General features: G+C 33.4%; 1 protein-coding gene across 5 annotated transcripts in view; it reads left to right on the top strand.

Moving 5' to 3' along the window:
• The window catches only part of LOC143223648 (tyrosine-protein phosphatase Lar-like), a 75,795-nt gene that overhangs the window by 19,272 nt on the left and 32,783 nt on the right, over positions 1–23,740 (top strand). For 3 of the 5 annotated variants that reach the window (XM_076451874.1, XM_076451872.1, XM_076451873.1), the window contains exons 2-9: positions 7,378–7,500; positions 14,764–15,048; positions 15,983–16,165; positions 17,350–17,460; positions 18,958–19,230; positions 21,392–21,492; positions 22,095–22,290; positions 22,425–22,709. In XM_076451874.1, the coding sequence (XP_076307989.1) occupies positions 7,422–7,500; positions 14,764–15,048; positions 15,983–16,165; positions 17,350–17,460; positions 18,958–19,230; positions 21,392–21,492; positions 22,095–22,290; positions 22,425–22,709 (1,513 nt within the window). In that variant the 5' untranslated portion in view covers positions 7,378–7,421. Of the gene's footprint in view, positions 1–7,377; positions 7,501–14,763; positions 15,049–15,982; positions 16,166–17,349; positions 17,461–18,695; positions 18,814–18,957; positions 19,231–21,391; positions 21,493–22,094; positions 22,291–22,424; positions 22,710–23,740 lie in introns of those variants that run through there. The other 2 variants (XM_076451876.1, XM_076451877.1) reach the window with 2 other exon arrangements.

Raw genomic sequence — 23,740 nt, 5'->3', positions numbered from 1 at the left:
TGCACACAAACATACATATATATATACTGTTTCACCACATATAACTAGGTGAGTCTATATGTGCACACAAACATACATATATACTATTTCACTACATATAACTAGGTGAGTCTATATGTGCACACAATACACATACATACTATTTCACCACATATAACTAGGTGAGTCTATAATGTGCACACAAACATACATATATACTATTTCACCACATATAACTAGGTGAGTCTATATGTGCACACAAACATACATATATACTGTTTCACCACATATAACTAGGTGAGTCTATATGTGCACACAAACATACATATATACTATTTCACCACATATAACTAGGTGAGTCTATATGTGCACACAAACATACATATATACTATTTCACCACATATAACTAGGTGAGTCTATATGTGCACACAAACATACATATATACTGTTTCACCACATATAACTAGGTGAGTCTATATGTGCACACAAACATACATATATACTGTTTCACCACATATAACTAGGTGACTATTTCACCACATATATGTGAGTCTATATGCACACAAACATACATATATACTGTTTTCACCACATATAACTAGGTGAGTCTATATGTGCACACAAACATACATATATACTATTTCACCACATATAACTAGGTGAGTCTATATGTGCACACAAACATACATATATACTATTTCACCACATATAACTAGGTGAGTCTATATGTGCACACAAACATACATATATACTATTTCACCACATATAACTAGGTGAGTCTATATGTGCACACAAACATACATATATACTATTTCACCACATATAACTAGGTGAGTCTATATGTGCACACAAACATACATATATACTATTTCACCACATATAACTAGGTGAGTATATATGTGCACACAAACATACATATATACTGTTTTACCACATATAACTAGGTGAGTCTATATGTGCACACAAACATACATATATACTATTTCACCACATATAACTAGGTGAGTCTATATGTGCACACAAACATACATATATACTGTTTTACCACATATAACTAGGTGAGTCTATATGTGCACACAAACATACATATATACTGTTTTACCACATATAACTAGGTGAGTCTATATGTGCACACAAACATACATATATACTATTTCACCACATATAACTAGGTGAGTCTATATGTGCACACAAACATACATATATACTATTTCACCACATATAACTAGGTGAGTATATATGTGCACACAAACATACATATATACTGTTTTACCACATATAACTAGGTGAGTCTATATGTGCATACACAAACATACTATATATATACTATTTCACCACATATAACTAGGTGAGTCTATATGTGCACACAAACATACATATATACTGTTTTACCACATATAACTAGGTGAGTCTATATGTGCACACAAACATACATATATACTATTTCACCACATATAACTAGGTGAGTATATATGTGCACACAAACATACATATATACTATTTCACCACATATAACTAGGTGAGTCTATATGTGCACACAAACATACATATATACTATTTCACCACATATAACTAGGTGAGTCTATATGTACGCGCACACACAGTCTTTCTCTATTTTTTCCTTTTCGTAACATCACTGGAACGTTGTCTATGACGTCACGAAACCGACAGAATAAAGATAAGTTTAGTAAACACCAAAGGTTCAAACTTTCTTGTGTATACGTGTGTGTGTGGCGACCTGTCTGTCTTTTAACTTGTCTGGTTGAATATTTATGAACCTATTGTTTTTTGTGAATCTTGTTTCCAGCTCACCGGTGTAAAAGTATCCATGTACCTAATCTTAAATATTAATCTGAATGAATAGAACCTTGAGAAAGTCTAACACAATGATTTAATTATTTTTTGTCGCTTAGTGCAACGATCGATTGTATCGTTAGTATAGATTTATGCAAATTTCAAGACACAAAAGGTGCCGATCATACATAGCCACGAGCCAGTTGGTGGGGTTTTGTACACCGTTTTACATATACGAGGTGAAAACACTTTTACAGGCGTGTGTGTCTCGTTATAAAAAAGTCGGTTCTAGAAACTTGGATTAATTATTTTTATTTCATAGGTTTAATGTGTACAGATCTTGCCTAATGATAAATGTAAGGAGGTTCATGAAAGATTTATAGAAATAATTAATTTTGTTAAACTTACCTGGATATTGATTGATAATGTATTATTTAACAAACATTCATCCTTACTTGATAGCTCCTAAACTCTTTGAAGACAACAATTCTATTATTTGAAACTGAAAAACAAATACATCGTAAAATAAATTATTACACAGCAGATAAATATCTACACGCAGAAAGTTTCAAAGAGTTCAGTTTAAGACAAACTAAATATGACCAATAGTCAAGTGTCTTTGAGTTGGAAGGAAGGCTTGGATCAGTGGCTTATATTTAGACTAAAGCTGAAGGTACGTTAATTTTAAGTGACTTTATATATAATATGGATAATAAAGGCATTTGAGAAAAATGTAGTTTATCATTGATTTACTATAAGGCTGGGCGTGTCCTGCAAATTAACATGCCTGGACTCTGGACCCAAAGGTTCGTGTTTTGTGCTCCACATTTTCAGTTAATAGGTGTTACGTATTATAAGTTATCCCGGGCGAGTTCCCGATTTATTGTGTTAAGTATTAAGATTTTTAATAGCCTGAAAACTATTTAACTTGTAATTCAAATTTAAAAACTATTTAATTGTCGATATGTATCAAATTTATGATATTTGCCAACAAGATTGATACACACAATTTTTTTCTTAAAACAATTGTATTTTATTATACAAACAACAATACCATTTACAATAACGGTTATTACAAATAAAGGTTTATTTTCAAGACTTTACAAACTTACAAACAATACTGAGCCTTCTATCTGGTTTGGAACCAAATCTTTAATTGACGGTTCACGGAGAGCGAATTAATTTTGTGTAGATATACTGGTACAATTCTCTTGACAGCTTGCTAGATAGCTGCGTCAAGACCGACGACAATATCTAATGAACTGATAGAAATACTAACGTCTGAAGCTAATTCACTGAAGTCAGACGGTTTGTAATGTTTGAAATCCATAAACTTTCTGGTCAAATATTTGTAGTTTTCCGATTAATACGCGTTTATCAAAATTATAGCTTCCGAGATTCGTAGTGTACTAACTGTAACAAACCAACAATATTATTAAACTATTGTGACTTTTAATTAAGGCAAAGTTCAGAAAGTTCAGTTGGCCCAATATACATATACTTGTATTTACATGCATTGTTGATTCTTACACTCGAGAATCTTCTACAATTTTAGAGAACATGCGAGACTTTTGCAATACACTTTTAACAATATAAGCTACATGCTTTTACACACACACACACACATATATATATATAAATGAAAACACAGATATTAAAATAACTATACGTTGGTAAATCTGTTACAAATGTAACACTAACGGTTAGGTCAAATCTTACTATTCGGTCAGAAAGGAATAGTCAAAGACGTAACGGTGGGTCCTATTCACTATCTACTTCCTTTTAGTCTGTTAGTTCAGGTGTTAGAGACGAACTGCGCAGATAGCCCTGAATTCGATAAGCGATTTTGAAAACGATTCTCTGAACTTGAATGCTTTGGTAGGCTTTGTATGAATATTCTAATCAACAACAAACCTAAATCTGACACATGATTTATTCAGATTTCTTAATCGTAGAGGGGCCGATGCCCTTGCTCATTTCTTTTGTTTCTTCCCCAATATTCCTTTTAAACTTAGTAGATTAACTGTTAGAATTATAAATGGGGAGAGAGGTTGAGATGTTTACTTTATTCACTTCATTTCCATACAAACAACTTTAAGCAAAATGTTCGGAGTTAATACACCTTGTGTATATATATATATACTAACATTTTCAATTTACCGTATTTTCTAATTAACAATATTTAAGTGTAAAATTAAGTTCTGTAAAATAAACATTTATTTGGTCAACGGTAAAGTTCGCTGCGAGATAATCTTAGCGTTTTTTGTTTAAATTTTAAACAAAGTTGTTAGTTTAGACTATAAAACGAAACGTTTTTCCATTTCTCGTTAGTTTTAAACAAAGTTGTTAATTTAGACAATCAACGAAACGTTTTTCCATTTCTTTTTAGTTTTAAACAAAGTTGTTAGTTTAGACAATCAAACGAAACTGTATATGTCCTGCGCATGTTTCCATTGTTAGTGAGGGAAATAAACAGTCAGTAATGAAAGGATTCTGAAATACGAATGACTGTTTAAACCGATAATAGCAGAAATACATCATTACTTTACAAATCGTGTAAACAGTATAAAGGTGTGTTGCACGTATTATCCTTAAACACCTTAAAGTTGCATTTTATTAGACTTAAAATGTAGTTTTTATGTTCTCATAAAGAACAAACGGTCATTTTAATCTAGTGTATAATATTTCCTGCGTGAACTCAGAACCTAAAAGTTTTGAATTTATTTTTAAAGGCTAAATGTGGAATGTTTCGAATGTGAGCAACATATTTCGTCTCATCCTGTTAATGTTCATCAGACTAACACATGAATTTGATAAGCGGTTTTGAAAACGATTCTCTGAACTTAAATGCTTTGGTTGGCAGTATTACCACGGAACGTTTTGCTTTTCACACGGACTAAGAGGTTTTTGTTGGATTCTCACGTACAGGTGTGTGAGTTTAACGGTGGCGACTTCTTGCGTATGGCTCAGATTAGTACCTAGTTCATTACTTAATGTGTCGCGTTCTTTCTGTGTAGGTCTGGCATGGCCAAGTGGTTTAGGCACTTGACTCGTAATCCGAGGGTCACGGGTTCGAATCTCCGTTACCCCAAACATGCTCGCCCCGTCAGCCGTGGAGGCGTTATAATGTGACGTTCAACCCACTCTTCGTTAGTAAAAGAGTAACCCAACAGTTGACGGTGGGTGATGATGACAAGCTGTCTTTCCTCTGGTATTACACTGCTAAATTAGGGACGGCAAGCTCATATAGCCTTCGTGTAGTTTTGCGCGAAATTAAAAACAAACCAAACTTTCTGTGTAATAAATAATCTTAGTTTTTACCATGTACTGCTTTGTTAAGGTTACCGTAACAACATATTAACATTTTTGATTGGCCGCTTTCGTACGCTACGTAATTTCCCGTGTTCGCTGGTGAGATTGTATGGGAAAAGATAAGGAACTTAAGGCTAGTGTTCTACGGATAGACGTTTGCCGATATTCCAAGGAATCGTTTGTGCGCATATGTATATTAAATTATAATCTTGAGAAGGATTTTAGTGTACGAGTGGGTAATGAGTGTGGATAATTCGTTTTTCGTGCGTATACAGCCTTGTTAAAGTGATTCAGAAATCTTCTGTGTAATGCGTTTGTGGTATTCCATGATGCAACGTGATTGGCTCTGTATAGTATGTAACGTTTTTGTTTTGTTTTTTAATTTTGCGAAAGCTACAGGAGGACTATCTGCGCTAGCCGGCCCTAATTTAGTAGCAGAAGACTAGAGTTAGTAACCACCAACAGCCAACTCTTGGAATACTCTTTTACCAAAGTATGATGGGATTGATCTTCACATAATAACGCCCCCACTGCTTAAGTGGCAAACATGTTTGGTGTGAAGGGAAATCGAACCGGCGACCTTTAAATTATGAGTTGAGCACTCTAACAACCTGGCCAAGCCGGTGCAAGTGGTTTAAAGTTCTATATTATTTGCTAAAATTTGTTATATATGTGTAACTCATAGTTTATGGGTACTTTAATGATCTCTAGTCTTTTATAAAACACACATATTGTCTCAAACCTTTCATTAATACAAATTTCGAATTCTCTCTTCACGTGATGCCGGGTGATGGGTGCTGCATACAAGAAAACTAAAGACCAGTAAATTAGTACTTGAAAATGTTTTCTGAAACTTGTCTTAGATAATATGTACCAGAAATATCTGTGGGTTTGTCTGTTTGTTCCTTATCTAACATCTAATCACTGGGCTAATCTTAATCAAATTTTGTGAGATGATAGTTTGTAATAAAGGGCATATTTATGGGGGATTACAAACCGTCAACCCTCATTATTGTTGTTACTAAGTATTTATTATTAACGTTATTTAACATTAACTACAATCATAGGTAACTCCACATTTTTAAATTGAAAAAAAATTACATTTTCTATAACACAATATACATACAGCGTAGAGAAGGACATACAAACGTCTTATATATCTCAGAGAGTCTGCGAGCACTTCCTATGAAATAATATAATGAAAACAAAATGACCTCAACCGTTGTAATATTACGTAAACTCAGTTGAAGTTTCTGTAACCATCATATGAAGTTTCCACTTGTGTGACCATCATATGGCTGATATGAAGAGCCGTTTTTTTTAATTACACCAACTTCCTACTTTCATCTATAAATTTCGGCTCATAAAGGAAGGACATTAAGCTGGGTGTTGAAAGTGGGTTGCATCCCATAACACACTGTGGAAGGACATTAAGCTGGGTGTTGAAAGTGGGTTGCATCCCTATTACCAGTACTTTTGCTCTTTCTTCGTCCAACAAAGTCACCCTGACCATCGCACAGTCTGTATCATGTTTTAAGTACATACACATTGAACTTTTAAATCTTACACAAAAATTTTGATCAATTAATAATGAATACTGTAATAATATGATATATAAGTAAGTTGTGTGAAAGTTAGGATTTTTGTGTTATTCGTCATAATATCCACCCTACGTTTTTTTTTTTTAAAGTTCACAAGTTGGACAAAAGATGGGTGTCTCAGCTTGTATTATTATAAATATTGAATCCAACTAGCTAATAAACGAGTTTTGAAGCTATTTATACTGTGATTGATGATGGCAGCATAGCTATATGTTGAAACCCTGTTCATCAACGAAAGTGCACGTGAGAATGTTGCGTGCTCCGAGACCAAATTAGCATACATACTCATGAAAGGTGTTGGGATCCTTAAAGATGAATCATCTTTGTGTAGTTCAACATTTAGACGTTGTTCTTGCGACCAGAAAATGATGTGCATAATAAAATAGATCTTCAACTCGGAAGTGTTTCGGTTCATGACGTGAAACGAAGTTTTTATATTTTATAATTTCTTTACTCGATGCGATAATTCACAAGAAAGTCACTTGTTCGCCAGGTTGTGCTAAAATGGTTTGTTTTCTTTCTTTCTTCCGGATGTTTCAATTATCAAAAACTAGGATCCACACCATACCCCACATCTACTCATTAAGACTTATCTATACACATGTATAGTTATTTATTTATTTATTACGTATAAGTTAATCTGTCAACACTTTATCACAAAATTTTATTTCTATGTTTTTCTTAATTTAGGTTTCGTGCTGGTATAACAAGTCTTCATTATATCATCTTTCAAGATGTTTTCTAGCATTGGAGCGTTTACTTTCCTCCTGTTGGTAATTCACTCAACGAGTCGCTCTACCACATCGACTGATGGTAAATAAGTTTTCTAATATGTATGTAAAACAGAAATTTTTCTCATTTGCCAATATTTATAACCATTATTTTCTAATTTAGTTGTGAATAATATAGCACTATCTATGATATCACATAACACTATCTATGAAAGAATGTCCATTATTACAAACCGTTAATTATGTATGTGTCTGTGTGATATAATGATACCTTTTATCGTCATGCGAGAAACAACACTATTGGGGTGAGGGGTTGGTAGAATGGGAAAAATAAATGTCTTTTTCTTACCAGAAACAGTTACTGGAGCTTTGCCATTGACTAAATTAATATCCAAATCTAGTTAATTGTCGAGGATGTAAATATTATTACGTTTCTTCCTATAAAAGTTAATTTGGTTTTCACAAAAACAAACTGGCGATATTTGAACAAAACTTCGAATACTTACTGTTTGTTTATATACCTGTTTAACTAAAGTAATATAACTATTATACAAACAGTGTTTTAGTAAATTCGAATTTTGAAATATTTACTTCTGTATCTATAAAATTATCAAACCCACTGTCAATGGCGTTTAACATTTTGATATATTACCCATTTCTCGTCTCCAGCACTAAGCTGTTCAAAACGAAGCTTGAATTTCACGAGAGTGAAAAGATGTGCAGATGTCTACTCGTTCTTTCAGATTATCAGCTGACAACTCATGTGGTGCCCATTTTTCCAACTTTGAAACTCTACCACATTGTTGCAATTGTCTATGGACATTAGAAGGAGATGAACTGAGTTTCTGGGCTAATTCTTCAATAGTTACAGTACAATCCTCCTCAAGTGTTGCTACAAGCAGGTCATTACCAAACTCAACATGGCTCCCAGTGCGAGCTACATCTGTCAAACTACAGTTACCTTTTCTAAACTTACTGAGCCACCTTTGACACTTTCTCACATTCAGAATGTTATTGCCGTACACCTCTTGAATGTTTTGCGTAGCTTCGGTAGCACTTTTCCCTTTTCTAAATTCGTAAAACATTATATGCCTTATTTGCTCCTCTGACATTTCCGTGATAACTGGGGCTTCTAGAATAAATAAAACAAAAACTAGTAAATAAACGAACTGGTTTACACTTATATGACTTTCAGAAAAACTTCATTTAGCCAAGAAATATGCATTTAAACTTATCCTCTTCCAAAAAACGACATTATGTATTGTTTGTTTGTTTTTTGGAATTTCGCACAAAGATACTCGAGGGCTATCTGTGCTAGCCGTCCCTAATTTAGCAGTGTAAGACTAGAGGGGAGGCAGCTAGTCATCACCACCCACCGCCAACTCTTGGGCTACTCTTTTACCAACGAATAGTGGGATTGACCGTCACATTATAACGCCCCCACGGCTGGGAGGGCGAGCATGTTTGGCGCGACTCGGGCGCGAACCCGCGACCCTCAGATTACGACATTATGTATGGAGTGACCAGATATCTTAATAAAAATGTGTGTGTAGTAAAGTGAATATATTACAAAGTGGACAGAGTTCGTGTAGTTGATTTACATGTAGTGTGAAAACCTTTTATATAGAACCACCGAGACCGTCAGTGTTTGGGTCAATGTCAGTGAACTGACAGGTGGAGTATCATACCGACGTAAACTTAGAAAACAATCAACAATTTTCAGATTTTGCGGCAGTCACTGCTGATAAGTAATAATTTTTTTTTTTAGATTTTATGGCATGGTCACTGCTGACAAGTAAGTAATAAATATTTTTTAGATTTTATGGCATGGTCACTGCTGACAAGTAAGTAATAAATATTTTTTTCGATTTTGTAGCAGTGACTGCTGATAAGTAATGAATATTTTTTTAGATTTCTAGCAGTCACTTGTGATAAGTAATGATTCTCTCTTAGATTTTGTAACAAACTTATACTTATTTGATAAATAATGAATCAACCTTCGATTTGATAACAAACTTAATTTGTTGATAAATAATGAATTTCTTAAATTTTGTAACATAATTCCTATGATTGTTAAAACAAAACTGAATAATGCTACCGCGTTTTAACACGAGATTAAACATAATGATAATAAAACGAGGTCCCTGAAATAAAACATTAATGTTTAGAGCATCTTTCGAATATTTTTTTCCGTTTACAAGTGTTTTAGTGTTTCAGTAACTATTTTCAATCTTTCCATCAGGTAGATTCCGAAGTTCGACCTACAGATCTAAGACACTATAATTTTCAAATATGTATTTTTATTTATGGCAAAATTATTAAGCATGGTTACCTTCGTTCCCATTTCCGAGCTACTGTGCAGAGGGAAGGCGGCCAATCAAGGCACAATACTTCCTACCATGTATAGTAAGGGATTCATTGTTGTTCTCATAATGCACCGACAGATGAAAATACGGGGTATATTTCTGTTGGATGGTACATCTTCACAATCCTGACCTATACCCGCCACTCACGTTTATCAAACACGTATTTGATTGAACTCTTTGTTTTTAATATTAATAACTTATGTTTTGGTAGTGAAAGGACTGTTAAAACACGACTAAATGATTAATGTTTTCTAAGACACACGTATTATATATGAAAACCAGAGTATAAAAAAATATGAATTTTAAAATGAAGTAGGAGTCCAACCACAAAATAGTACTCAAACAAGAATTAAAACCGCAGTAAAATATTTATAAGTTCTAAACCTGACGTTGGCCTACAGATAAGTGTATAAAGCTATCAAAGTAGGAATTACTAAACCTTATAAACTTATGATTACGGTTTTTATTTCTCGTTCAGTAGCACGATTTTTACTTCATTTTAAAATCCACAATTTTTTAATACTCTTGTTTGTTTATATTTGTTGTACCTGTATATGTACATATATATACATACACCCTGGGATTCTTTCTATCAGTGCAGCGGTAATTGTTTTTTTCTTTTTAATTTATTTTTGTTTTATCTGTTTCTGATCATAACAAACTAAAGTATACATACATACACACATATATATGTACATATGAACTTTTATCGGAAGGGAAAAGCGGAAGACCACCATGGAATCAAGTACTGTGAGAGACTATTAAACAAATGTTTTATTTGTTTTTACTTTATCTCTCTGGCGTGAACAGTTAGTTCGTCAAAATAGTCGTAGTTTTTAATTAAAAGTATTTAATTTGTAGCAGAGCGATTTTCGAACTATTGCCGTCAAGACACAATGTCGTGTTTGTTGTGTCTATGTATTCGAGTAAGATTTTGGTTGAAAAGGTTTTACAGAACGGTTTTTGGAAAGCGTTTTTCCCGCTACCAATTATTTCCTTGTCGATCCCCAGTATTAAGCGAGGCCCGGCACGACCAGATGGTTAGGTGTGTGTGTGTTTTTCTTATAGCAAAGCCACATCGGGCTATCTGCTCAGCCCACCGAGGGGAATCGAACCCTTGATTTTAGCGTTGTAAATCTGGAGACATACCGCTGTACTAGCGGGAGGCCAGATGGTTAGGGCGCTCGACTCGTAATATGAGGGTCGTGGGTTCGAATCACCGTGGAACCAAACATCCTCGCCCACTCAGCCGTAAGGACGTTATACTGTGATGGTCAATACCACTATTCGTTGGAAAAACAGTAGTACAAGAGTTAACTGTGGGTGGTGATGACTAGCTGCCTCCAGCCTTACACTGCTAAATTAGGGACAACTAGCGCAGATAGCCCTCGTGTAGCTCAGCGCGAAATTCTAAACAAACAAACAAACAAATCCTCCTGTAGCTTTATGTGAAATTCAGAAATCAAACAAACCATACTGTTGAGCACTGCTGTACTTATTGGTAAAATCGAAATACGGGCAATGTCTCCTTCTCAGTCGTAATTTAATAAGTCTCCTTATCGAAGCTAGGTATACAGTTGCTTGTATTTCCCCTATCGAACCGGCAAAAGGTGTGTCCTGTTCTACAAAACAGGCGATTTCTTTTGTTTCTATATAATTAGTATGTACTACAAGACAGAATTGAAGGGATTGGATCAGTTGAAGAAATGTTATCTCACTTTATCGTAAAGATGTACTCGTTGGAAGTAATGTTAGAGCCAATAGACTTTACTCGATTCATAAATTATTCCTTAAACTGCAGAGATTCAAACCGATCTCTTTCAGACTTTCGAAGTCATATAGCGTTTCATGCGTGATGATAAACATCGTGACTGATTAAAAGAAATTACTTTTCTTTGTTATGCTGAAACCGAAATACACAATTGGATAGATAGACAGATTGTTGGAACAAGTAGAACATGATAGCAATAAGCAGTTAGGAAAAGAAAGATGAATGGATTAACGGCTAGAAAGGACAGATAATTGATTCGACATAGCGTATATTAAAGAAAGTGTCGAGTTTTTTTATGTTCTGGGGGAATTATTACGGTTTAAGTTAAAAATGGATCACTTCATAAATTACTGTGTTCTCTCTCGGGTACATCTGTCCTTCACAAACATACCACATAGATGTTTCTTTGAAACATAACATGTTCTTGTATATGAGCTGCCAACAGATTGTGATACAATACTGCAGTTGTAGTTTTAATAACACACTGGTGGACTGGTCATTTGGAATGTTTCTTCTTATTCACTTTCACTAATTGAGTGTCAGTGGTGGATACAGAATTTTTTCGTAGGGGAGGGATGATCGACTAAGTAACAGTAACTTAAACCCGACCCCAAGTAAACTTTTCCTTGTTACCGCAACGTAAATTTCATGGAATTAATTTAGAAACAAATAAAAGAAACATATATGATTATGAACTCTCATTTATTGATTTTATTCTAAAATATCAAGTTACAAGTGATCGTACAGCACTATACTGAATCACACAACATAGTGCATGTGACAATGAACTTTCATATATTCTTAAATAACACGTTACAAGTAAACATACAACACTTAGGTCTATAGCAGTATATCAAGTAAACATACAGCACTTAGGTCTATAGCAGTATATCAAGTAAACATACAGCACTTAGGCCTATAGCAGTATATCAAGTAAACATACAGCACTTAGGCCTATAGCAGTATATCAAGTAAACATACAGCACTTAGGCCTATAGCAGTATATCGAATCACGTACACAACATTATTAACATGAACACTTTAATACCACAGTACATATGACCATGTACTCTTGTTTGTTTGTTTATTTTGGAATTTCGCGCAAAGCTACATGAGGGCTATCTACGTTAGAGGTAACCTATGGGTAGCTTAAAGACGTAACGAACATCTAGTTTGTATAAATGGAACAGGCTGAGTTAAAAACTATCACATCTTCCTCTGTTATCTTTGTAGAAAAGTAAAACTCGCACATAAATTATTTTTATGTCAAACCGTATTACATGAACAATAAAACATTGTATATTGCTCAAAAAATGTTATTTTCTCGAAGTAAACAAACACTACCTGTATATTTATTGTTGGCTGGAAACGTCTGTTCACTTGTTGAAATAGATGATATGGAACAAAACGACAAAAAGAATTCATACATTTGTTTCACGTTAATTTATTGTATCAGATAAACACAAGCTTGCTGTTTAGTATTGTATAGGGTAGTAGATGAAAGAGATTTTTTGACGTGTTAAAATACCTATATAATAAGATATATATAGTAAGAATCATATTGATTTATTAAATTACTGTTGGTCACTGTTGAAAGACGGTTATTTGCCACATCTTGTTACAACGGGAACTGGAGCTCATTTATCGTTTCTTTTATTTGAGAAAGAGAAACTGTTGAACATGAAACATTAGTTAATTATGTTTTTTATTCATTTGTGGCTGTTGTTAGTGTAGAATAAGAAAAAAAACTTAATATTATTCAGTTCAGGTTGCCATCACAACCACAGTCGAACCGACGTATCAACCACGAAATGTTATTATTGTTGAGCCAAACGTAGCTTGTGTTGTGTTCTGTGGAAAAAAAAATAGTAGTTGTTTCATTCGACAGTTGACAACAACAGGTGATTGTCATGGTATATTAATGAGCGGTGTTAACCCAGTTGTAGTAATGACAGCATTCGATTAGAATACAGATTGAGTAAATCAGCATCTTAGCGAAACTCAAATAAGACATAATTTAAATGTTTTATTTGTCTTTCGGTAATGTTGTATATAAATCAAGATTGATATACACTGATTGAACACATAATAAACATAACAGTATACCTGTGGGAGTTTATCAGTAATACTTTGCACACCAGCCTTCCTGAGATAACCTGCCGATTAGCAAACGTTAGTACACTAGCTTTTTTGTGTGTTAACTATAAGTGTTGTGACACTAGCATTTCTGTGGGCATTAACTACGAGTTTGGGTCAGTCATTGACATTTTCTCATAGCAAAGCCACAAGTGACTATCTACTGTGTTCACTGAGGTTAATCGAACCCTGATTATTAGCGTTGTATCTCCGAAGAGTTAACGTGGTCCAGCAGGGGGCAATATGGGCTATACCAACAGCTTCCCAGAGGCTGTTATTCATCAGATGTTGTTTAGCATCTGGTGGGTCTCACTATTTAGTACATCGATTATTCTGTTGTGAATCCATCTACCAGTTCTATACCATACCATCTCAATTTATTCTCACATGAACTAACTCGTAACGAAGTAGAAAAACGTAGAATAGATTATATAGATGCGAGCATATATCGTTAGTATTGAAATATTAAAAATACTAAGTTGTTTAATAAGTTTTGAAATATTATAGATAACAGAATGGTTAGTAAGTCTTGAAATATCAAAATAATATTCGAGGGTGAGTTTTGAAAATGACATTCTCAAAAGTACATATATATTGTTTACATAGTTACATGCAAACAAATCACCAATTCGTCTGTGTGAGAATGTATTAATTAGAAACTTATGGACGTAAATAGCAACAAACAGTGCACATGTGTAATGTTAGCTATCAGTAACAGCTAGAAGATCAGACTTCCTGTGGGAGCTGATCTCTTGTAAGCGTTATTACACAAGATTATATGTGTGTGCTAAATGTCGGTGTGGGTCAGACCCACAGCTTCTTCGACGGTGTTAGCTATCAACAAGAGTCAGTACTCTAGCTTTACTGTGGGTATTAAGTATCGGTAAGAGTTGGCACCCCAAACCACCTGTGGGAATTTATTAACTAGTTGACTGCTTTTCAAGATATAAACAAGAGGTTTGTTTCACGGCAATTATTCCGATGAGGATCAATGTAGATATCCATCAGTTGCTCTTCTAGAGAAAGGGGGTGACAAAGTGACAAAGGTTTATTTAATTGTTTTCATTTCCAGAACCTCCCCGAATTGTGACAGCTCCCAGAAACCAGACAGTTATCAGTGGTGGTGTCGCTAGTTTCGTCTGTACAGCTTTAGGAAACCCAAACCCCATAATTGAGTGGCGGAAAGGTAACCGACGACTGACTGTCCCTCACTATACTATTCAAGAAATACCCAATGGCTCAGTGCTTCGTATAGAACCTGAACATCTTAAAAGAGACAAATCTGTCTATAAATGCTTAGCAGAGAACGGCGTAGGAGAACCAGCTTATGCAGCGGTTGAACTACGTGTCCTCCCAGGTGAGTTTTACTTTTTTTTGTTTGCACTCTATTGTTTAAAGCTCCACTTTAGGTTGTTACTGTTGCTAAAATGGTAGTTTGTACAATGAGGTGCAGGTAATTAATATTAGGTGTAATATAATGTCACAGTAAGACTGGTAGTTACTGCAATAACATATTTTTTTAGTGGCCTATTAAGGACTTTGAAGGCCATTTTAGCACATGAATATTAGTTCATGTGTGTTCCGCTGCCCATGAGAATTTTCACTCGATACCATATGTCAATAGAACGGCCGAGTCCAAAATACAACAGGAAAATAGTACGAATGAAACAGCTGAAAAGGGACATTGTAAAAATCAAGGACAGACACAAGGCTATGTGTTTCGTTGAGACCAACATAATTAACCATTGATGATATTCTATTTTATTCTACTGTTTATTTTATATTGAAATGTCTCCAGGTTTTATTAATTTGTGCAGTAGATGGCATATTGATAAACTATTATTAGATGCTTGAAACTCATATTGATATGGTAGAGAGAGGTTGAAAATATTATCACTTTAACACCATCTAATAAATCATGCTTCGTCAGCTGATGTATTATAAACCATGGAATATTTCATGGCCCTGTATCTTCCACGAACCTCTCAGATTTAGAAACTTGTCACATCTTGCATTAAGATATATACGTGTAATTAGTGAAAGAAGGCTATATACGTCTTCTTTTTGTCAATGTGTAAAAATTAGATTGTTGTCAAAACATTGTTCTATTTTTATCAGTGATTTTTTTAACTATAAGAAACATTAATCAATCAGAATCATTATTAGTGTTAATGTCACATTGTTTTGTTGTTAATTGTATAGTAAAATGAGGGGCCAAGGTTTAACTTTCTGTCATGTTTTTATAGTTTCGTCATCAAATTTATTTTATTTTCCTTTGCTTCTCTTTGCAGAAGACCATATACCACTAGGCTTCCCACAGTTCACTGTACATCCTAGAATGAAAGCAGTAGAAAAAGGTCGAACAGTACTCTTAAACTGTCAGGCTGAGGGTAACCCAACCCCTACTATCACCTGGTTAAAGAACATGATTCCTCTTAACCTAGATGACCCACGGCTAAGCATCATTCAAGGCAGTAAGTACTAAATTAAGTAATGTATTTTGTCTTCTCCACTACTTAACGAATATGGTTCATCTTAACTTAGTTGCCCCATTGTTAACCGTAGTTTAAGGTAGCAATTAATTTATATTTTAATGTATAATGCTGAAAAGCACCATTTTTGCAGCTGTTAATAATAGTTTAAGATAATTCCATTCGTATGAATTACGAGATTTGGTTGCAAGTTTGTAGTGTTGTGTAAGGAAGGGTCGAAGGCTCGAAACACTTTTACTATTGAATATATTTCATATTTTCAATTGTGAGTGCATATTAGAAATAGCACTAAGTCAATTTATTCGATACCGTAGTGCCGGACGGAGTACTTATGGTGTCCATTTAGCACTCTTCACTTTGTTTAACAGTTCAAAGTTAAGGATGGTAGTACCTGAATATTATGGAATCTCTTACCAGACCGTTCAGCATATATACTCTTAAGTTACTGTTCAGTTTGATAATTTTTATCCGAATAACTTTAATGACACCTTCGTAGACGTGGTACCAGTTTAATATGAAATTCTCTGTAACCAGTGACCAATAGTGTATCTTTTTACAAAATCCAAATCAAATCATCACGGTCTCATCTCTGGTGGCTCTGGAAAAGGTTCAAATTTAGAACAATCTTCCAAGCTGGGATACCGAACTATTTGTAAGTTTACATTGTTTTTAAATACATATAATGTGTATATATATATAAAGAGGGCATACATACATAGAAATATGAGAAAAATCTGCAATTATTTACAATGTTCAACGTTTACCACTTGCACTAAAAATTATATATACGTTGTAACCACTGTAATGTTTTTTAGCTTCCAATATAATTATTATTTTTTTAATCTTTTGTTTACTGTGGAAAATACCTCGTGTAATGGTTTTCTCATTTAAGCATATTTGTTGTTTATATTATAATAATATCTAGAAGATTTTGTTACTTTGAACTCGTATTGTTGTAATTACCCTAACTTCAGTTACTGCTGCGGCTACACAGTGACCTATAACTATGTCTATAACTCGTTATCTGGATGTTAAATACCCACAGTGGTCATTTATTCACTATACATATATTTAAATGTATTCATATCACCGGTTGTCTCTTCATTCAAAGTGATAACCGTTGTTTTATTTCCAGGCTGATAATAATATATTAAACCATATTTCAGCCTATCTTCAAATAACACAAGCAAAAAAAGAAGATGAAGGAACTTACGAATGTTTAGCAGAGAATTCGATTGGTTCTAGCTTCTCTGAACAGGCGTTGCTCTTCGTTAGAGGTAACTTATGGGTAGTTTATTGACGTAAAAAACAAATCCAGTGTATGTAAATGGAACAGGCTTGGTTAAAAACTATCACATCTTCCTCTGTCATAGAAAAGTAAAACTCGCACATAAATTATTTTTATGTCAAACCGTATTACATGAACTATACAATATTGTATATTGCTCAAAAATGTTATTTTCTCGAAGTAAAGAAACACAACCTGTATATTTATTGTTGATTAGATACGCATGTTCACTTGTTGAAATAGATTATATGGAACAAAACGACAAAAAGAATTCATACATGTGTTTCACGTTAATTTATTGTATCAGATAAACACAAGCTTGCTGTTTAGTATTGTATAGGGTAGTAGATGAAAGAGATTTTTTGACGTGTTAAAATACCTATATAATAATATATATATAGTAAGAATCATATTGATTTATTCAATTACTGTTGGTCACTGTCGAAAGACGGTTATTTGCCACATGTTGTTGCTACGGGAACTGGAGGTCATTTATCGTTTCTTTTATTTGAGAAAGAGAAACTGTTGAACATGAAACATTAGTTAATTATGTTTTTTATTCATTTGTGGCTGGTGTTAGTGTAGAATAAGAAAAAAAATCTTAATATTATTCAGTTCAGATTGCCATCACAACCACAGTCGAGCCGATGTATCAACCACGAAATGTTATTATTGTTGAAGCCAAACGTAGCTTGTGTTGTGTTCTGTGGAAAAAAATAGTAGTTGTTTTATTTGACAGTTGACAACAACAGGTGATTGTCATGGTATATTAATCAACGGTGTTAACCCAGTTGTACTAATGACAGCATTCGATTAGCATATAGATTGAAGTCAATCAGCATCTTAGTGAAACTCAAATAAGACATAATTTAAATATTTTAGTTGTCTTTCGGTAATGTTGTATATAAATCAAGATTGATATACACTGATTGAACACATAACAAACAATGATGACCAAAGATTCCTGAATGCTATATTCTTTTTCATTGGTACCCTTCCTTTTGTTAATGGTAACAACATTACTTACTAAGGTATTCTCAGAGTTTTATCTCTGATCAAAAGAGATATCAAGAACGTTATAAATTATCTAAATAATTTTATTCAAATTTTAAATAACAGTAGCACGTATTAACTTCTATAAATTAAATACATTATAATGTCTTGTTTATGTTGTTTCCAAGTATCTTGTATATATACCGCAAAGTTACGCTATAACTTTGTTAGGAATCGGAGGTCGTGTAGCGATACAGTTATCAAGAGATTGGAAGAATATTAACTACTAGTTATTATCAAGAGTCAGGAAGACATATACCACAGTTGTTACCAAGAGTTTGGAGCATAGGTAATCGTACTTATTAAAAAGGTATTGGATTTCTAGTAATCATACTTTTACCAAGTTTTTAAATGAATGTTTGTTTGATAGTTTTACAACAAATATGTATATTTGTAATTACTAATCATTTGATATAATTAAAACTGTTTGCAGTGCGCCTGGTTCCTCCTCGCTTCTCTACACTTCCAGAACCTATCTACAAAGTAATGCCAGGGTCGAACCTGAACCTAACCTGTGTGGCCGAAGGTTCTCCCGTGCCGTATGTCAAGTGGAGAAATGGTTCTTTTGATTTGACACCCGAACACTCTATCCCTGTAGGGAAGAACGTGCTACAGTTAGAAAACATACAGGAATCTACTAACTACACCTGTGTTGCAGCTTCTAAGTTGGGCAACATTGAAAGTGTCACAACAATTCTGGTACAGGGTAAGGTGATATATTTGATTTAACTGTTTTGTTTGTAATATTAGAGTATGTTCTAATTTCTTATATGTCGTAATGAATTCTCACAGTTGTTTCCAACACATTATACCGTGAGTTGATTAAGTAACTTAACTGAGTATCATTCTTGTGTTGTGTGTATCGGCTCTCGTGTTTAGTTTTGAAACGTCTCTCATTAATCTAACAATTCAGTATATATATTCAACATATTTCATAAGTTCTCGACTAACAAAATTAAATTTTTCTCAGTTAAAAAAACAAGAAACTTTTTTTTTAATGTTGATATATTAGCCAAAAACTTGTGTGGGTTTTATTTGCTAATAATAGGTGACATTATGAAATGTCCCTCACTAGTACAGTGGTAAGTCTACGGATTTACAACACTAAAATAAGAGGTTTGATTCCCCTCGGTGGATTCTGCCACTAGCATAATATGGGTTTCTTATAAGAAAACACACACACACCTTATGAAATTTCTAAAATATATATTAACAGGAAAAAGGTACATAGGGTTCACACACAAGTGATAAGTGACCAAGTTCTCACACTAAATCACTCTTCTGTTAATTTTTCTGAAAGTAGTATAAGGAATTATGCAATAATTTGTCGGCTATGGTTTGTACATTTGCGCATTTGTATATCAATTTAATGATGTGCTGTGAGAGACTTTGTATGCTACAGTTATTATCGAGTTTTGTGTTGACTGTATTTTATTTATGTTTTAGGCGCTACATTTATCTATGCTGGGTACCAGAGTGTGTTACATTTATCATTTATAAGAGTTCCTCATTTCGTGAATATTTGAGACGTAACACACGACATTCTTTCAGTTTCGAAATGTGCAAAATGTTTAAATTTACTTAGCAAACCAAATTAAAATTATGTGTAACTTACAATTGATCGAAAGTAACTTGAGTGACAAAGGACACATAAATATATAACTCACCAAAGTCCGTGCACATGTGACATAAAATATTAATTGCTTCGTGGGTACATAAAGGTAAAACCACACGAAAGGCATCTGAACTGTGAAATGTAAATATTGAAAATTAACCACAGGTCCTCTGAGAGAATTGGATGTAATAGGAAGTAAGTGTAAAAAGAACAGTTCTCCATCAAAGTGAATGACATGGCGGTATGTTAACTGGAGGAAGATGAAGACTCCTGATAGGGTGCAGATGGTGACCAATCCAAATAAGGAGGTCCGAGAAAAAAAAAGAACAAATTGTCTTCTTATGTATGAATATTCATTATATATTGGATGTATATTCTGATCAAGTTTTGTGACTAATTCAGTAAGTTTTTATGCTTTACATATATAAGGAGGGCCGAGAAAAAAAATAGTACTAATTGTCTTCTCCTTGATCAACATCTTCTTCAGAAAAAATGCCATGCTCAAAACAAAAAGACATAACCCGGACAAACGTATCAATGTTAGTCCCTGTGAATTAAGGCCTGTACGTCCTTTTTAAATAAATTTGAACCACATTCTTGGAAGTCATTCCATAGAGTTTTCAATTGTAAACCGAATTTCCATAATCGATACATAGACCTCAAATTTATTTTAGTGTCTATCATATATTGGTAAAAAGAAAAAAATCCAAAAATGTTGGAAAATTTTTATACAAGGATTGTAAAATAAAACTGTTGACAAAATGGCACTGAAGTATTTTATAAATGATAGACATGTACAGATAAAAAGTGTGTAAACAGTTCTGTGTCAATTGAGAAAGTGAGACAAAAATTTTCAGAACACATTTAGACAAGTTTATTTAGGAAACTTTACATGAAATTAATGGATTTTCATTTAATCTTGCAAGTCTAACGTTAATTAGATGCTGTGATTTTTAATCAGAATGTACTTATTCACCTTATTTTTGGAAATTTGCATGTCCGTTATATATTTAGACGTGTATTCTGATCAAGTTCTGAGACTAATTCAGTAACATTTTATGCTTGATATATCAAACAACGTTAATTTTGAATATAAACATAAAATATTCATCAGTATATATTGGTGTGTGTGTGTGTTTTTTAAATCTCAAATGTCACATAATTAATTTTGTAAAGCAATTAAAGCCATAGTTCAGATAGTTTGCAATATTTTTATGGTAATGAAGTATTTTATTTTTTATTCCTCCGTCAGAATTTGTTGGTGTCCCAAAAAACGTCCAAACTTGTTCTCTAGGCTCAAGTACAGTAGTTATACAGTGGGACTCTCCTGAAGAACATAATGGACAAGTTACTGTAAGTATAAAACCTTGTGAACTAATCATAACATCACATCATGGTATTGGTATAAAATAACAAAGGATTTAACACTCTGATGCATCTGATTATGTAGGCTGTAGGACTTGGCGTCAAGGACTTAAGAGATACCAGGAACTAGTGGAGGATGTACCTTTAGGAATACAATGAATTTTTGGAGGTTTACTATTGTGACATTATTCATTCTAATATTTTGTACCATGAGGGAACAGTTGATTTAGTGGATTGTAACAAGATTTGGTATTATATTTCCTGTCGCACCAGAGGTTAAGGTCTTACTGGTAGTATGTATCAAGATCAGGAGTGTATACGAAAGATTCTTTTTAAAACATAATTGATTATTTGTGGCCTTTTAAACTGAGAAATCGATTTCGAAAATGTCCAACTATTCAAATAAAAATATAATTTGAAAGGAATTGTATCAAATATTGAGCTAGTTGCTTTTGAAACAATTGATCTAAGAATTTATAATAATATTTAGCATTCAAATTAAAGAATATACGTTCATAAAATCTTGTATTGATTTATAAACAACACCATTTCATTTATCATTAGTGATACCAATTCATTACTGTTTAAAGGGGTACAAAGTATACTTTACAACACGTCCCAAACTTCCTACAACTGACTGGAACACCCAAAATATTGATAACGGTACACTAGCAATAATCAGTGATGTGACACCTGAGACTATCTACACCATTCGCATCCAAGCACTTACCGGCACAGGATCTGGTCCACTGTCTGATCCTGTACAAGTAGAAACTCAAGAAGGAGGTATGCATGCATACTAATGAAACTAATTAAGAAGAAACGTTTTAACTCTATAATAATATAATTTTGGTTATTTATATTGCTATGAAATGTAAATATTTATTTATTTTTATATATTTCTGTTCCTTTATAAACAGTGCCAAGTCAACCATTAAACTTGCTTGTCAAATTCACATCATCTACAACTGTCGAGCTGGAGTGGAGCCATCCAGAACACTCAAGTGAAAATGTTATTGGTTATGAGTTATACTGGAATGACACTTTTACCAAGAAGCAATATCACCGCTCCATTCCACCCATCACTTCTTACATCATGAGCAATCTGTACCCAGATATATTATATCATATCTGGTTGGCAGCAAGGTCAAAACATGGTGAGGGAGCTCCCACTCAACCAGTCACTGTAAAAACTGACCAATATCGTAAGTCCAACTGATTTAAGAATCAGTTATCCTTATAATAATGGAACACTAGTAATTCCTTTCAGCAAAAGTACAGTAATTCATGGTATATTTAAAATAATTCATAAATTTGATGCATAAGTTAGGATATTGTACAGTAGTGCAATCATGTCAGGGTATTAAATAATATCCCGATCTGTTGGTGAGACATATTTTTATATAAATACTTATACACAACAAGCTGTGAATTTACAGCTACTAAACAGATTTTACGAGAACATAATGATTTAGAGAAAGTGCTACCACAAAGCTATGTGAATGATGATAATGAATTTACAGTCCAACAAAGATTTTAATAAAAAAGACAAAACTATCGATTATATAGATACTATTAGGACTAATTCATGAAGATACTGTTTATGAGTATTTAACACTTTCTTTCACTGTAAGTCTTATTTCAGGAATACTTACTCCAGACTATTATGTGAAGACACTTTTCACTTTGTAAAGTTAGTTTATGAAATCATAAAACTATTAAGAGTGAAGTGTCCTCATGTTGTAGTTGTCCAGAATTCATGAATTATTAACTAAGTACAAATATTATTTGCTTTGGAGTTGATGTAAATTAGAAAAACAATAGTTGATCAGTTACATTATCTTTATTGTAGTGATGTAGGAGAAATATGTTAAATCTTATATCTTTTGTAGTTTGTCCTTTAGATGTCAAACATTACATTATCTATAGTAAACAATCTTATAGATGAAACATTTCATTCATTTTTTCCCAGAATTAGTTTTCCAATGTTTAGTGAAAGAACAGTTCTAGAAGTTAATCTATGTGTATTATGAATGTGTTTAAACATTCCATTAGTTCTTGGCAACCAGTTTCTTTTGTTTAGTTTTTATCTAAAGTTTTTTACTTTCTTGTTAGAAGAGAAATGAGTTGATTTGCTACAATTGTAATTATGCTGCAGTTTGAAATGGTATCAAAATTTACACACTAAAATTTTATTTTTCATTCGTTTAGTATATTCATTTACTCAGAAACTGAC

The sequence above is a fragment of the Tachypleus tridentatus genome, chromosome 8, assembly GCF_004210375.1.
Source record: "Tachypleus tridentatus isolate NWPU-2018 chromosome 8, ASM421037v1, whole genome shotgun sequence".
Taxonomy (NCBI): Eukaryota; Metazoa; Arthropoda; class Merostomata; order Xiphosura; family Limulidae; genus Tachypleus; species Tachypleus tridentatus.
The sequence above is the reverse complement of the archived record's forward strand: the minus strand, read 5'-3'. Positions and strand labels throughout refer to the sequence as shown.